General features: G+C 44.1%; 1 protein-coding gene across 1 annotated transcript in view; it reads right to left on the reverse strand.

Annotated features, from left to right (window-relative positions):
• Positions 1-1,003: 1,003 nt before the first annotated feature.
• ehd1b (EH-domain containing 1b) overlaps positions 1,004-17,500 on the reverse strand; it is a 19,576-nt gene continuing 3,079 nt past the window's right edge. Inside the window, exons 2-5 of the mRNA XM_072658324.1 lie at positions 17,288-17,385; positions 5,521-5,933; positions 2,995-3,159; positions 1,004-2,100 (exon numbers count right to left, since the gene is read on the reverse strand). Of these exons, the coding sequence (XP_072514425.1) occupies positions 1,579-2,100; positions 2,995-3,159; positions 5,521-5,933; positions 17,288-17,385 (1,198 nt within the window). The 3' untranslated portion in view covers positions 1,004-1,578. The remainder of the gene's footprint in view (positions 2,101-2,994; positions 3,160-5,520; positions 5,934-17,287; positions 17,386-17,500) is intronic.

The following is a 17,500-nucleotide window of genomic DNA, read 5'->3' on the forward strand; positions in this document are numbered from 1 at the left end:
TAACCTTAACCATGACCCTGACAATAACCTTAACCCTGACCCTAACCCTAAAAATAACCCTGACCCTGACCCTAACCCTGACAATAACCCTGACCCTAACCCTGACAATAACCTTAACCCTGACCCCACGTCATAAGATAGAGAAGGATGGTAACACTACTGTAGGTGGGAATGATCAAAGGCTTTAAGGTAAGACTCAGGTGATGAGGGGCAGGTGTGTGAGAGGGACAGTAAACAGTGGCCGTGTCAGAGTGGCAGCGCTGCAGACTGGCCAAAGAAAAACCCAGCATGAAGATCTACAGACTGAGCTGTGCTGAGAGGAGCAGAAATGCACTGTGGAAATAAATGGATCATGGCTCTCAAACAGGTCCTGACCTCACTTTCATTGTTTACTCAGAACCACGGTCTCCCCATTTGTCCCTCAGTAGCTTAGACAGATTTATACTGTGTTTACAAAAGAAGAGACTTTAAAAACAACAACAACAACAACTCGTCTTTCTCTTTGGTGGGAAAAACTATATAAGACACATTTTCCTCTTCATTTCTGTGAGATTCACAGTAACTTTACACAGAACTACGTCAGACCTGTAAACATCACATCAGTATTTAGAGAAAATCTCTTTAACCTGATTTTATCATCTCAGCATCAGCCTCGCATCCATACCAGCACTGTGCTTCATTACGATTTCATTAATTGATTAATAGTTGATCAGTTTGACCCTCTTATCTTGTGTCTGCTGTCCTTGCGACTCCCGGCTCCCTCACTTTTCAAATGAATCAGTCTCTTGACGCTCTGAGGTCATCTCATGCTGCGGTCACTGCAGTCGGACACTGGAGATTCGAGCTTGTAAATGTCAAACTGGCCAAAACGCTTCTTTTAATTATTTATTTTAAATAGGGGTGGCAAGGCTTTCTTTGAGGGTGGCATTTGTCACCCTAAGCCACCCGGTAGATCCGCCCATGGTTCAGAAGATGAAAGTATTTCAGTCTCAGAATAAAAGAATAAAAACACAGTTTGGAAAATCTTTATTTCATCTAAAATTACACAGAATATTCACTTACAATCAGATTCACACAGTTTGGATCTGAATAGAATTGTGGTGTGAATCAGTCGAGACCGAATCGGGTTGTGGGTGTAACACTGTTCTGCAACAATTTTTAACAAATCCCTTCTTCAAAACCAGGTGTGAATTACTTATTATTAATGATAAACAACAATAATAATAACTATCATAATCATATTTTGGGTAAAGAAACATTTGGACCTAGTTTTGGAACTGAAGAACATGTTCTGCTCTTTCTGATTAAATTCATCAATAAGTCAAACACTGAACAAAAATAATGATAGAATTTCAATAATAAGTGAATTAATAACTGAAGAGATCAGCTTTTCCTCACTGACCCAGATTCAGCTGTTTAAGAAATAAACAGATTCGATTTGGAAGAATCAGGATCTTTAGTGTCTGATCACAGAGTTTATCATTAAACACATTCTATCCCACAACCCCCTGTTTTCCAGATCAGACCCGCTCTGTGTGTTTAGCTTGGAGTTGACGGATCTGATAGTATTTTTAGCCCTCACTGAGCACGCTTGGAGGGGGGCACCAGGTGGTCTGGCAGATCGGCAGGTAACTCGTGTCCCTCCAGCTTCACTTTGATCAGGTGATTAGCCAGAGCAAACTCGTCGTCGTCAAGGTATCCGTCTTTGTCCACGTCCGCCAGTTTCCAAATCTTCCCCAGGACAGTGTTCGGCAGTTTAGACTTGACCATTTCCTTCTTGGCCATGGCGCCGGACACCTTCCCGTTGACGGGTGAGAGCGTGTAGAAGATTTCATCGTAGGTGGGCTTATCTCGCGCCACGATCCACTCCAGCTCGTCAATGCCAGCACCGGCACCCTCGCCGTAGCCGTGCCCAAATGGCCCATTCATTGTGCCCTCGAAGGCTCCGCCCTGCACCGCTTGGCTGGGTGTAGCCGCCTCCTCCTGCCGCACCAGCGTCATTAGCCGAGCTATGTCATTGGCCAGCATGTCCTCCACTGCCTCCATCAGCTTAGGCTTTATCACCTGGAACTTACTGAAGTCCTGAACGGCCAAGATCTCCTGCAAATTGAAAAACACAGGTGGGACCACTCCCTAAAGCAGACAGTTCAGGACCCCCAAATCGTCGGTTAGGCGAGGTATGCTCAGTGCGTCAGGTGTGACAGGTAGTTTCACACTGGAGCTACAAAGCTAGTGTAGCTAACAAGTGATTTTGAACAATACTTCAACTGTTAGCATTCTTCACGTATAGATCAAAGTACAGAGCAGAGCTATAAACAGTAGTAGCCCCTTGAACTTTACCCCACGTTCTAGATAGCAGTGAAGCCTAGAGCGTCAGAAACCACATAACCAGTCTATTAGAGATTACTGAACACCTCCACACGCTCTGAGGAGAGTCGAGGCTTCTTTGCAAACGTCTTTAAATGGTCAACTGTGCCAATGTGCAGTAAACGTTTCATTCAAATTTCCACCTTAAAAAGTCAGTGTTCTACTCTAAATTACACAACTGCTGCACCTTTTAAGGTGGCGTTAATAATTTGAATAAGAACTTCGTTGAGGAGTGTGTGTGATCTGGACGTGCTGTTAGCACCATGCTAAATGATTAACACAATGCAGGTCAAACAGCACTCCAGCTGACAGAGAACACACAGCAGTGTGCTGACTGTGAGGAGTCACGGCTCAGCCTCTCAATGTGTGGTTTACCAGCAGCACTTAATTAGTTAATAAATGAAATCATCTCTCTTCCTCACATTTAATAACATTTATTTTAACAGAATTATTGTGATGTGTATTAGGTATTATTGTTCAGTGGAAATGCACCTACTTCCACTTCATTAAACCATCTTCTTGTTTATACACTCACGGTCTATTTTATCAGCTTCACTTACCACTTAATCTTCCATTACTTGTTAGTTACATTACCCTCTTCCTAGTAGAGAGCAAGAGACTCCTCACCTGCATTTTAGAGAGTTTAGGGAAATCTCCTGGAGAAATCTGATATTCCTTCTCGATCCTGGCATAGATTTCTCCCAGATTAGCGATCAGCTCCTTCTTCTTGTTCTCCTTTCCAAACATGTTCGGCATCTCCTTCTTCAAGGCACTGATGATGTAAGCATGGACCTGAAGAAGAAGTTCCAGAGGTCAGTGCTGAATGCTGGTGATGCAGTTCATCTCCTGCTCTAACACTTAATTCACCAACCAACCAACCTTTCACTAACCAACCTTTCACTAACCAACCTTTCACCAACCAACCTTTCACCAACCAACCACTTACAACCAACAATCATTCACCAACTAACCATTTACCAACCAACCACTTACCAAACAGCTATTCATCAACCAACCAACCTTTCATCAACCAACCACTTACAACCAACCAACCATTCACCAACTAACAAACCGTTCACTAACCAACCAACCATTCATTCACCAACCAACCAATGATAGATTTAGATTAGTCAAGACTTTTCTTAAAATGACTGTTTTATATGGTTTATTATTTTATAATCCAGTCTGACCTCTCTGACCAATCCCAGCTCCTTTACCACACTGCAGTCAGCTCATTTCCTGTGTGTGACTTGAGGACACCAGATGGCGCTCTGAACACGTGGTTAACATAGACTTAGTACTTGATTGGGAATAAAATAGCCTATACCCCACCCATATCGACCCCAATCCAGTGTTATTCGTTCTGTCATCCTAGAAATAAGCATGTGAACTCCAAGCGGTCAAAAAGGCAGATACCACCTGCCTAACCCCTAACCTTAACCCTAACTCAAACTCTAACCTTAACCCTAACCTAAACCCCATCCCTAACCTTAACCCTAACCTAAACCCCATCCCTAACCTTAACCCTAACCTAAACCCAAACCCAAACCTTAACCCTAACCCCTAACCTGAACTCTAACCCAAACTCTAACCTTAACCCTAACCTAAACCCTAACCTTAACCCTAACTCCAACCTTAACCTTAACTTAAACTCTAACCCCAACCCTAAGCATAACCCTAACCCAAAACTTATCCCAAACCCTAACCCTAAGCATAACCCTAACCCAAAACTTAACCCAAACCCTAACCTTAACCTTAACCCAAACCCTAAGCATAACCCTAACCCCAAACCTAAACCCTAACCCTAACCTTAACTCTAACCTAAACCCTAACCCAAACCTTAACCTTAACCTAAACCCTAACCCAAACCTTAACCCTAACCCCAAACCTAAACCCTAACCCAAACCTTAACCCTAACCTAAACCCTAACCCAAACCTTAACCCTAACCCCTAACCTGAACTCTAACCCTAACCTAAACCCCAACCCCAACCCTAACTCAAACCCTCACCTAAACCCTAACCTTAACCCTAACTTAAACTCTAACCCAAACCCTAAGCATAACCCTAACCCAAAACTTAACCCAAACCCTAACCTTAACCCTAACCCAAACCCTAAGCATAACCCTAACCCCTAACCTTAACTCTAACCCAAACCCGAACCTTAACTCTAACCCAAACCCTAACCTAAACCCTAACCCAAACCTAAACCCTAACCCTAACCTTAACCCAACCTAAACCCTAACCCAAACCTTAACCCTAACCTAAACCCTAACCCAAACCCTCACCTAAACCCAAAATTTTACCCTAACCTTAACCCTAACTTAAACTCTAACCCAAAATCCTAAGCATAACCCTAACCCAAAACTTAACCCAAACCCTAGCCTTAACCTAAACCCTAACCCAAACCCTCACTTAAGCCCTAACCTTAACCCTAACCCAAACCCTAACCTAAACCCTAAGCTAAACCCAAACCTTAACTCTAACCTAAACTCTAACCTTAACCTAAACCCTAACCCAAACCCAAACCTTAACCCTAACCTAAACCCTTACCTTAACCTAAACCCTAACCTAAACCCAAACCTTCATCTTAACCCAACCCCAAAGTGGAAACGCTCTATAGTGGAATGCCGCTTTTCCTGGTCTTAATGGAAGTGTGTAAATAGATAAATAAGGAAGCTAAATATTTCACATTTTAATAAAAGTAAAAATGAAGAAAAGAGCAGAATCTTAAAAGGGTGATCTGTCCACCCAAATAAATGCTTCCTTCTGAAAAACAGAAACGAGGGAGGAAATCGCTTTGATCTGGTTTTCCTGATCCAGCCCTTCCAGTGTGAAGTGAATATAATTGTGTGTGTGTGTGTGTGTGTGTAGGTAAGGGTGAGAGAGAGAGAGAGAGAGAGAGAGAGTGTGTGTGTGTGTATGTGTGTGTGTGTGTGTGTGTAGGTAAGGGTGAGAGAGAGAGAGAGAGAGAGAGAGTGTGTGTGTGTGTGTGTGTGTGTGTGTAGGTAAGGGTGAGAGAGAGAGAGAGAGAGAGAGAGAGTGTGTGTGTGTGTGTGTGTGTGTAGGTAAGGGTGAGAGAGAGAGAGAGAGAGAGAGAGTGTGTGTGTGTGTGTGTGTGTGTGTGTGTGTGAGAAAGTGTGAGAGAGAGAGAACCTTGGCCAGCCGGGCTCTCTTGATGAGGTCGTTGAGTTTCCGAAGCGCGGCATTCCGGGGAAGGCTCTGGATGTCCCGGAACAGATCCTGCTCCTCAGCTTCAAACAGCTTCCTGTTGTCTGGCACCAGCAGTGGCTGAGCCCAAAAGGAACCGATGTAAACCCGGATCACCTCTGGAGTGTTCACGATTTTCCCCAGAGACCACATGAGGGCGCCGTACACCCGCATCAGCTGCTGTGTGCCGATCTGATCCGACTTGTTCAGGACCACCCGCATCTTATCCTCATGGTTCTTCAGAGCTCGGATTACTTCGGAAAATTCATCGGATATGTCCAGTTTGTGTGCATCGAAGAGCAGGATGATCCGGTCCACTCGCTCCGCAAACCACTCCAGCACGGCTGCAAAGTCATAACCTACACACACACACACACGCACAGCGTTTGTGCAGTGCTGACAGCAGGGGGAGAAGCAAGCTCACCTTAGCACTGCCCCCATCTCCACCAAGAAACTTACACATCACAAACAGGAAATAGAAGTTCAAAAGGTCAAACTCCACACACACACTTTGGATGCAGTTATGAACCAGTTCAGAGCAGCTAAAACTGAAAATGGGTTCAGTTCAGATTCAGTTCTGGACCAGTTCGGTCCGATTGTATCTGGGATGTTTCTGTTCTGTATTAAACACAGAGAACGTTCCTTTGTTCCGACCCTGTTCAACTCCTCTCGGTGTTTCAGAACCAAACACACGCTGTTTACTCTCTGCCCTGGAATGTGCGGAGCACCGGTTACAGAGCACAGCATCTGCAGCGTGGCCTGAACAGAGAGTGGAAACAGGAAACACTGGGATCTATTCCCAAATGCTGCCTCAGCAGGACAGGAAAATCCCTCACAAATCCAACACGGGCGTGAGTCTCAAAGTCCACTAGACAGAGAAACAGAGAGAGACCGACAGAGACAGAGAGAAAGATAGGGAGAGACAGACACAGAGAGAGAGAGAGACAGAGAAGGGGAGGGAGAGAGAGAGAGAGACAGAGAAGGGGAGGGAGAGAGAGAGACAGAGAGAGAGACAGAGAGAGAGACAGAGAGAGAGACAGAGAAGGGGAGGGAGAGAGAGAGACAGAGACAGAGAGAGAGAGAGAGACAGAGAGAGAGACAGAGAGAGAGACAGAGAAGGGGAGGGAGAGAGAGAGACAGAGACAGAGAAGGGGAGGGAGAGAGAGAGAGAGACAGAGAGAAAGATAGGGAGAGACAGACAGAGAGAGAGAGAGAGACAGAGAAGGGGAGGGAGAGAGAGAGAGAGACAGAGAAGGGGAGGGAAAGAGAGAGACAGAGAGAGAGACAGAGAGAGAGACAGAGAAGGGGAGGGAGAGAGAGAGACAGAGACAGAGAGAGAGACAGAGAGAGAGACAAAGAGAGAGACAGAGAAGGGGAGGGAGAGAGAGAGAGACAGAGAAGGGGAGGGAGAGAGAGAGAGAGACAGAGAGACAGAGAGAGAGACAGAGAAGGGGAGGGAGAGAGAGAGAGAGACAGAGACAGAGAGAGAGACAGAGAGAGAGAGACAGAGAGAGAGACAGAGAAGGGGAGGGAGAGAGAGAGAGAGACAGAGAAGGGGAGGGAGAGAGAGAGAGAGACAGAGACAGAGAGAGAGACAGAGAGAGAGAGAGAGACAGAGAAGGGGAGGGAGAGAGAGAGAGGGAGAATGAATGTGATGGTAGTATCAGGGCTCATCAGGTTCCGTTTACCTACAGTTGTACAGTGTAACTACCATTTTACATGTAGGAGTTAGTAAATGTGTGTGTGTGTGTGTGTGTGTGTGTGTGAGTGTGAGTGTGTGTGTGTGTGTGAGTGAAAGTTAGGAGCACAGGGTGAGACAGAGGACAGACAGACAGTGAAGAATGCAGACAGACAGAGTGTACAGTAAACACTGGGACTCGTCTTTGAGAAGGACATTAAAGAACCTTCAGAACCGACTGAAGAGTGTCTGGAACGTCAGATCTGGAACCCTTCAGATCAGCGCAGCGTAATCTAGAAGCCCAGAAGCTTCCTCAGACAGCTTTCAGCACTGATGCAGACGGACATTTAAACACTTCCGAAATGCAGGTTTCCGGAATAGGCGGGGCTAACGTGGTGTAGCTGAAGTGGGCCGTGCTAAAGTATTGTAGGCTGAATGGGCGGGGCTAATGTATTGTAGAATGAATGGGCGGGGCTAATGTATTGTAGGCTGAATGGGCGGGGCTAGAGTATTGTAGGCTGAATTGACACACAAAGTGCAGATCTCTGGACACAGACCTGCAGGTCAGGAAGGGGAAGAACACACACACACACACACGTAAGAGAGTGTGTATTAAAGAGAGAGAGAGAGCTGGTTGGACCAAAAGTGCTCGAACAACAGGAAGTGAGGGATGACCTTCAGATGACCCACATCTCCCTCTACTCACGTTTAAAGGAAGATCAGTGTGTGTGTTTCATGGAGGATGGGAAAAGCCCTGCAACAGGAATTTATTAATGATGGAAATTAGGAGCCACTTTAAACACACACACAGACAAATACACACACACAGACAAATACACACACACAGACACACACACACACACACATCTGTTCTCCGCTATTCTCTGTTTCTAGATCTGAAGTTTAGTAGAAGCTGAAAAACTGAACCCTAAAAGTAAAGAGTGCAGAGCTGCTTAACAGCCTAATCAATAATTACTCTAACTCTCGCTGTAATCACTATCACTCTAATCACTCCCACTGTAATCACATCACTCTAATCACTCCCACTGTAATCACACCACTCTCCTCACCATCACTCTAATCACTCCCACTGTAATCACACCACTCTCCTCACATCACTCTAATCACTCCCACTCTCATCACCATCACTCTAATCACTCCCACTGTAATCACATCACTCTAATCACTCCCACTGTAATCACATAACTCTAATCACTCCCACTGTAATCACACCACTCTCCTCACCATCACTCTAATCACTCCCACTGTAATCACACCACTCTCCTCACATCACTCTAATCACTCCCACTGTAATCACATCACTCTCCTCACCATCACTCTAATCACTCCCACTCTCATCACCATCACTCTAATCACTCCCACTGTAATCACATCACTCTAATCACTCCCACTGTAATCACATCACTCTAATCACTCCCACTGTAATCACATCACTCTCATCACCATCACTCTAATCACTCCCACTGTAATCACATCACTCTAATCACTCCCACTGTAATCACAACACTCTCCTCACCATCACTCTAATCCCCCCACTCTCATCACCATCACTCTAATCACTCCCACTGTAATCACATCACTCTAATCACTCCCACTGTAATCACATAACTCTAATCACTCCCACTGTAATCACACCACTCTCCTCACCATCACTCTAATCACTCCCACTGTAATCACACCACTCTCCTCACATCACTCTAATCACTCCCACTGTAATCACATCACTCTCCTCACCATCACTCTAATCACTCCCACTCTCATCACCATCACTCTAATCACTCCCACTGTAATCACATCACTCTAATCACTCCCACTGTAATCACATCACTCTAATCACTCCCACTGTAATCACATCACTCTCATCACCATCACTCTAATCACTCCCACTGTAATCACATCACTCTAATCACTCCCACTGTAATCACAACACTCTCCTCACCATCACTCTAATCCCCCCACTCTCATCACCATCGCTCTAATCACTCCCACTGTAATCACATCACTCTAATCACTCCCACTCTCATCACCATCACTCTAATCACTCCCACTGTAATCACATCACTCTTATCACCATCACTCTAATCACTCCCACGGTAATCACATCACTCTCATCACCATCACTCTAATCACTCCCACTGTAATCACCATCACTCTAATCACTCCCACTGTAATCACATCACTCTCATCACCATCACTCTAATCACTCACACTCTTATCACCATCACTCTCATCACTCACACTCTCATCACCATCACTCTAATAACTCCCACTCTCATCACCATCACTCTAATCCTACTGTAATCATCATTACTCTAATCACTCCCACTGTAATCACCCCCTCTCTCATCACCCCACTGTAATCACATCACTCTCATCACCATCACTCTAATCACTCCCACTCTCATCACCATCACTCTAATCACTCCCACTCTAATTACTCCCACTCTCATCACCATTACTCTAATCACTCACACTCTCATCACCATCACTCTAATCACTCCCACTGTAATCACCACAACTCTAATTACTCCCACTCTCATCACCATCACTCTTATCACTCACACTCTCATCACCATCACTCTTATCACTCCCACTCTCATCACCATCACTCTTATCACTCACACTCTCCTCACCATCACTTTAATTACTCCCACTCTCATCACCATCACTCTTATCACTCACACTCTTATCACTCACACTCTCATCACCATCACTCTCATCACCATCACTCTAATCACTCACACTCTCATCACCATCACTCTAATCCTAATGTAATCACCATTACTCTAATCACTCCCACTCTCATCACCACCACTCTAATCACTCGCACGCTCATCACCATCACTCTAATCACTCCCACTCATCACCATCACTCTAATCACTCCCACTCTCATCACCATCACTCTATTCCCACTGTAATCACCATTACTTTAATCACTCCCACTGTAATCACATCACTCTCATCACCATCACTCTAATCACTCCCACTCTCATCACCATCACTCTAATTACTCCCACTCTCATCACCATCACTCTTATCACTCCCACTCTCATCACCATCACTCTCCTCACCATCACTCTAATCACTCCCACTCTCATCACCATCACTCTATTCCCACTGTAATCACCATTACTCTAATCACTCCCACTCTCATCACTCACACTCTCATCACCATCACTCTAATCACTCACACTCTCATCACCATCACTCTAATCCTACTGTAATCACCATTACTCTAATCACTCCCACTCTCATCACCATCACTCTAATCACTCCCACTCTCATCGCCATCACTCTAATCACTCCCACTCTCGTCACCGTCACTCTATTCCTACTGTAATCACCATAACTCTAATCACTCCCACTCTCATCACCATCACTCTAATCACGCCCACTGGAATCACCACCACTCTAATCACTCGCACTCTTATCACAATCACTGTAATCACTCCCACTCTCATCACCATCACTCTAATTACGCCCACTGTAATCACCACCACTCTAATCACTCCCACTCTCATCACCATCACTCTAATCCTACTGTAATCACCATTACTCTAATCATTCCCACTCTCATCACCATCACTCTAATCACTCCCACTGTAATCACCATCACTCTTATCACTCCCACTCTCATCACCATCACTTTCATCACACATTCTCATCACCATCACTCTAATCCTACTGTAATCACCATTATTCTAATCACTCCCACTCTCATCACCATCACTCTATTCCCACTGTAATCACCATCACTCTAATCACTCCCACTCTCATCACCATCACTCTAATCACTCCCACTCTCATCACCATCACTCTAATCACTCCCACTCTCATCACCATCACTCCATTCCCACTGTAATCACCATTACTCTAATCACTCCCACTCTCATCACTCCTACTCTCATCACTCACACTCTCATCACCATCACTCCAATCACTCCCACTGTATTCACCATCACTCTAATCACTCCCACTCTCATCACCATCACTCTAATCACTCCCACTGTAATCACCATCACTCTAATCACTCCCACTCTCATCACCATCACTCTATTCCCACTGTAATCACCATTACTCTAATCACTCCCACTCTCGTCACCATCACTCTATTCCCACTGTAATCACCATTACTCTAATCACTCCCACTCTCATCACCATCACTCTAATCACTCCCACTCTCATCACCATCACTCTATTCCCACTGTAATCACCATCACTCTAATCACTCCCACTCTCATCACCATCACTCTAATCACTCCCACTCTCATCACCATCACTCTAATCACTCCCACTCTCATCACCATCACTCCATTCCCACTGTAATCACCATTACTCTAATCACTCCCACTCTCATCACTCCTACTCTCATCACTCACACTCTCATCACCATCACTCCAATCACTCCCACTGTATTCACCATCACTCTAATCACTCCCACTCTCATCACCATCACTCTAATCACTCCCACTGTAATCACCATCACTCTAATCACTCCCACTCTCATCACCATCACTCTATTCCCACTGTAATCACCATTACTCTAATCACTCCCACTCTCATCACCATCACTCTAATCACTCCCACTCTCGTCACCATCACTCTATTCCCACTGTAATCACCATTACTCTAATCACTCCCACTCTCATCACCATCACTCTAATCACTCCCACTCTCATCACCATCACTCTAATCCTACTGTAATCACCATTACTCTAATCACTCCCACTCTCATCACCATCACTCTAATCACGCCCACTGTAATCACCACCACTCTAATCACTCCCACTCTCATTACCACCACTCTAATCCTACTGTAATCACCATTACTCTAATCACTCCCACTCTCACCACCATCACTCTAATCACTCCCACTCTCATAACAATCACTCTAATCCTACTGTAATCACCGATATTCTAATCATCCCCACTCTCATCACCATCACTCTAATCACTCCCACTGTAATCACCATCACTCTAATCACTCCCACTCTCATCACCATCACTCCATTCCCATTGTAATCACCATTACTCTAATCACTCCCACTCTCATCACCATTACTCTAATCACTCCCACTCTCATCACCATCACTCCATTCCCACTGTAATCACCATTACTCTAATCACTCCCACTCTCATCACTCCTACTCTCATCACTCACACTCTCATCACCATCACTCTAATCACTCCCACTCTCATCACCATCACTCCCACTGTAATCACCATCACTCTAATCACTCCCACTCTCATCACCATCACTCTAATCACTCCCACTGTAATCACCATCACTCTAATCACTCCCATTCTCATCACCATCAATCTATTCCCACTGTAATCACCATTACTCTAATCACTCCCACTCTCATCACCATTACTCTCATCACCATCACTCTAATCCTACTGTAATCACCATTACTCTAATCACCATCACTCTTATCACTCCCACTGTAATCATCATCACTCTAATCACTCCCACTCTCATCACCATCACTCTAATCACTCCAACTCTCATCACCATCACTCTAATCACTCCTACTTTCGTCACCATCACTCTATTCCCACTGTAATCACCATTACTCTAATCACTCCCACTCTCATCACCATCACTCTAATCACTCCCACTCTCATCACCATCACTCCAATCACTCCCACTGTATTCACCATCACTCTAATCACTCCCACTCTCATCACCATCACTCTAATCACTCCCACTGTAATCACCATCACTCTAATCACTCCCACTCTCATCACCATCACTCTATTCCCACTGTAATCACCATTACTCTAGTCACTCTCACTCTCATCACCATCACTCTAATCATGCCCACTGTAATCACCACCACTCTATTCCCACTGTAATCACCATTACTCTAATCACTCCCACTCTCATCACCATCACTCTAACCACTCCCACTCTCATCACCATCACTCTATTCCCACTGTAATCACCATTACTCTAATCACTCCCACTGTCATCACCATCACTCTAATCACTCCCACTCTCGTCACCATCACTCTATTCCCACTGTAATCACCATTACTCTAATCACTCCCACTCTCATCACCATCACTCTAATCACTCCCACTCTCATCACCATCACTCTAATCCTACTGTAATCACCATTACTCTAATCACTCCCAGTCTCATCACCATCACTCTAATCACGCCCACTGTAATCACCACCACTCTAATCACTCCCACTCTCATTACCACCACTCTAATCCTACTGTAATCACCATTACTCTAATCACTCCCACTCTCACCACCATCACTCTAATCACTCCCACTCTCATCACCATCACTCCATTCCCATTGTAATCACCATTACTCTAATCACTCCCACTCTCATCACCATTACTCTAATCACTCCCACTCTCATCACCATCACTCCATTCCCACTGTAATCACCATTACTCTAATCACTCCCACTCTCATCACTCCTACTCTCATCACTCACACTCTCATCACCATCACTCTAATCACTCCCACTCTCATCACCATCACTCCCACTGTAATCACCATCACTCTAATCACTCCCACTCTCATCACCATCACTCTAATCACTCCCACTGTAATCACCATCACTCTAATCACTCCCATTCTCATCACCATCAATCTATTCCCACTGTAATCACCATTACTCTAATCACTCCCACTCTCATCACCATTACTCTCATCACCATCACTCTAATCCTACTGTAATCACCATTACTCTAATCACCATCACTCTTATCACTCCCACTGTAATCATCATCACTCTAATCACTCCCACTCTCATCACCATCACTCTAATCACTCCAACTCTCATCACCATCACTCTAATCACTCCTACTTTCGTCACCATCACTCTATTCCCACTGTAATCACCATTACTCTAATCACTCCCACTCTCATCACCATCACTCTAATCACTCCCACTCTCATCACCATCACTCTAATCCTACTGTAATCACCATTACTCTAATCACTCCCACTCTCATCACCATCACTCTAATCACTCCCACTGTAATCACCATCACTCTAATCACTCCCACTCTCATCACCATCACTCTATTCCCACTGTAATCACCATTACTCTAATCACTCTCACTCTCATCACCATCACTCTAATCATGCCCACTGTAATCACCACCACTCTAATCACTGCCACTCTCATCACCACCACTCTAATCGTACTGTAATCACCATTACTCTAATCACTCCCACTCTCATCACCATCACTCTAATCCTATTGTAATCACCATCACTCTAATCACTCCCACTCTCATCACCACCACTCTAATCACTCCCACTCTCATCACCACCACTCTAATCCTACTGTAATCACCATTACTCTAATCACTCCCACTCTCATCACCATCACTCTAACCACTCCCACTCTCATCACCATCACTCTATTCCCACTGTAATCACCATTACTCTAATCACTCCCACTCTCATCACCATCACTCTAATCCTATTGTAATCACCATCACTCTAATCACTCCCACTCTCATCACCATCACTCTAATCCTATTGTAATCACCATCACTCTAATCACTCCCACTCTCATCACCACCACTCTAATCACTCCCACTCTCATCACCACCACTCTAATCCTACTGTAATCACCATTACTCTAATCACTCCCACTCTCATCACCATCACTCTAATCCTATTGCAATCACCATTACTCTAATCACTCCCACTCTCATCACCATCACTCTAATCACTCCCACTGTAATCACCATCACTCTAATCACTCCCACTCTCATCACCATCACTCTCATCACTCCCACTCTCATCACCATCACTCTAATCCTACTGTAATCACCATTACTCTAATCACCATCACTCTAATCACTCCCACTCTCATCACCATCACTCTAATCACTCACACTCTCATCACCATCACTCTAATCCTACTGTAATCACCATTACTCTAATCACTCCCACTCTCATCACCATCACTCTAATCACTCCCACTGTAATCACCATCACTCTAATCACTCCCACTCTCATCACCATCACTCTAATCACTCCCACTCTCATCACCATCACTCTAATCCTACTGTAATCACCATTACTCTAATCACTCCCACTCTCATCACCATCACTCTAATCACGCCCACTGTAATCACCATCACGCTAATCACTCCCACTCTCATCACCACCACTCTAATCACTCCCACTCTCATCACCATCACTCTAATCACTCCCACTGTAATCACCACCACTCTAATCACTCCCACTGTAATCACCACCACTCTAATTACTCCCACTCTCAGCACCATCACTCTCATCAGTCACACTCTCATCACCATCACTCTCATCACTCCCACTCTCATCACCATCACTCTAATTTCTCCCACTGTAATCACCATCACCCTAATCACTCCCACTGTTATCCCCATCACTCTAATCACTCCCACTGTAATCATGTGGAGTGATGACGATGATGTATTTAAGTCTAATCAGTTACAGTGTAGTTACAGTGTGGTTACAGAGCTGATAATATAGTTGCAGTGTAGTTAGTGTAGTTCCAGTGTAGATATTGTAAATACAGTGTATATAGTGTAGTTACAGTGCAGACAGTGTAGTTAGTGCGGTTACAGTGTAGGTAATGTAGATAGTGTGGTTAGTGTAGATGCAGTGTAGTTAGTGTAGATAGTGTGGATACAGTGTAGTTACAGTGTAAATAGTGTAGATACAGTGTAGTTACAAGTGTAGATAATTTAGTCACAGTGTAGTGTAAGTACAGTGTATATAATGTAGATACATTGTAGTTACAGTGTAGATAGTGAAGATACAGTGTAGTTTGAGTATTTAGTGTGTAGATAGATACAGTGTAGATGCAGTGTAGTTAGTGTAGATAGAGTGTCGTTTCAGTGTAGCTACAGTGAAGTGTAGATACATCGTAGTTACAGTGTAGACGGTGTAGTTACTTTGTAGATAGTGTAGATATCGTAGTTACAGTGTAGATAGTGTAGTTACAGTGTATATAGCATAGTTAGTGTAGTTACAGTGTATATAGCATAGTTAGTGTAGTTACAGTGTAGATAGCATAGTTAGTGTAGTTAGCATAGTTACAGTGTAGATAGTGTACAGTGTTGATATAGTGTAGTTACAGTATAGATACAGTTTATTGTAGTTACAGTGTAGATAGTGTAGTTACAGTGTAGACAGTGTAATTCATGTAAATGCAGTGTAGGTAAATTGTGGATAGTGTAGTTACAGTACAGAGTTCAGTGTAGTTAGTGTAGTTACAGTGTAGATAGTGTAGTTAGTGTAATTACAGTGCAGTTATTGTAGTTAGTGTATATAGCGTAAATACATTGTAGTTAGTGTAGTTACAGTGTAGTAACAGTAGTTACTGTGTAGTTAGCATAGTTAATGTTGTCAGCGTAGTTACAGTGTAGATAGTGTAGTTACAGTATAAATACAGTGCAGTTAGTATAGATACAGTGTGTCGACAGTGTAGTTTCAAAGTAGCTACAGTGTAGAAAGTGTAGATACAGTATAGTGTAGTTACTGTTTCAATGTAGCTACAGTGTAGACTGTAGTTACAGTGTAGATAGTATCGATACAGTGTCGCTACAGTGTAAATAGTGTAGTTACAGTATAGATACGGTGTAAATACTGGTTTAGGGAATGTGCGATGAACTGTACAGCAGTTTTAAACAGTGCCGTTTCTGACCACACTACGGAAAAGCAGCACTGACTGTCCATATATAGATCTATACATCTCCTCCCTGCATGTGCATACACACACACACACACATATATATATAGGAAGTGTTCTCAGTGGGCAGTGTTTGTGTTTAGAACAATGTAAACAGGATGGCTAAAAATAAAATCACATCTAACAACACTGGGCTGGGGGGTTAGTATAAAAATGGTGGGGGGCTAAGTGTGTGGGTTTAGGTAGGGGGTGGGTTTAGTGGGGGTGAGCGGGTTAGTTTTGTGACCTGGAACACACTCTGTCGTTACAGCGGCACATCAGACACACAAACTGTTTTTTGGGGGGGCTGACCTCGGCTGATTCTCTGCTTTTCCCCGGAGAGAATACCCGGGGTGTCGATGATGCTTATACTCTCCAGAACCGGATTTGGCATCTGAGCACAAACGAACCTAAGGAACATCAACAAAACATGGAGAGAACAGTCAGAAAGATCTTCAGCTTTCAACCAAACTTAGAAGACCAAACTCATCCAGCTCAGTTTTTATTTCTGTTTCTGTTCTTCCA

Source organism: Salminus brasiliensis, chromosome 16, assembly GCF_030463535.1.
Source record: "Salminus brasiliensis chromosome 16, fSalBra1.hap2, whole genome shotgun sequence".
Lineage (NCBI taxonomy): Eukaryota > Metazoa > Chordata > Actinopteri > Characiformes > Bryconidae > Salminus > Salminus brasiliensis.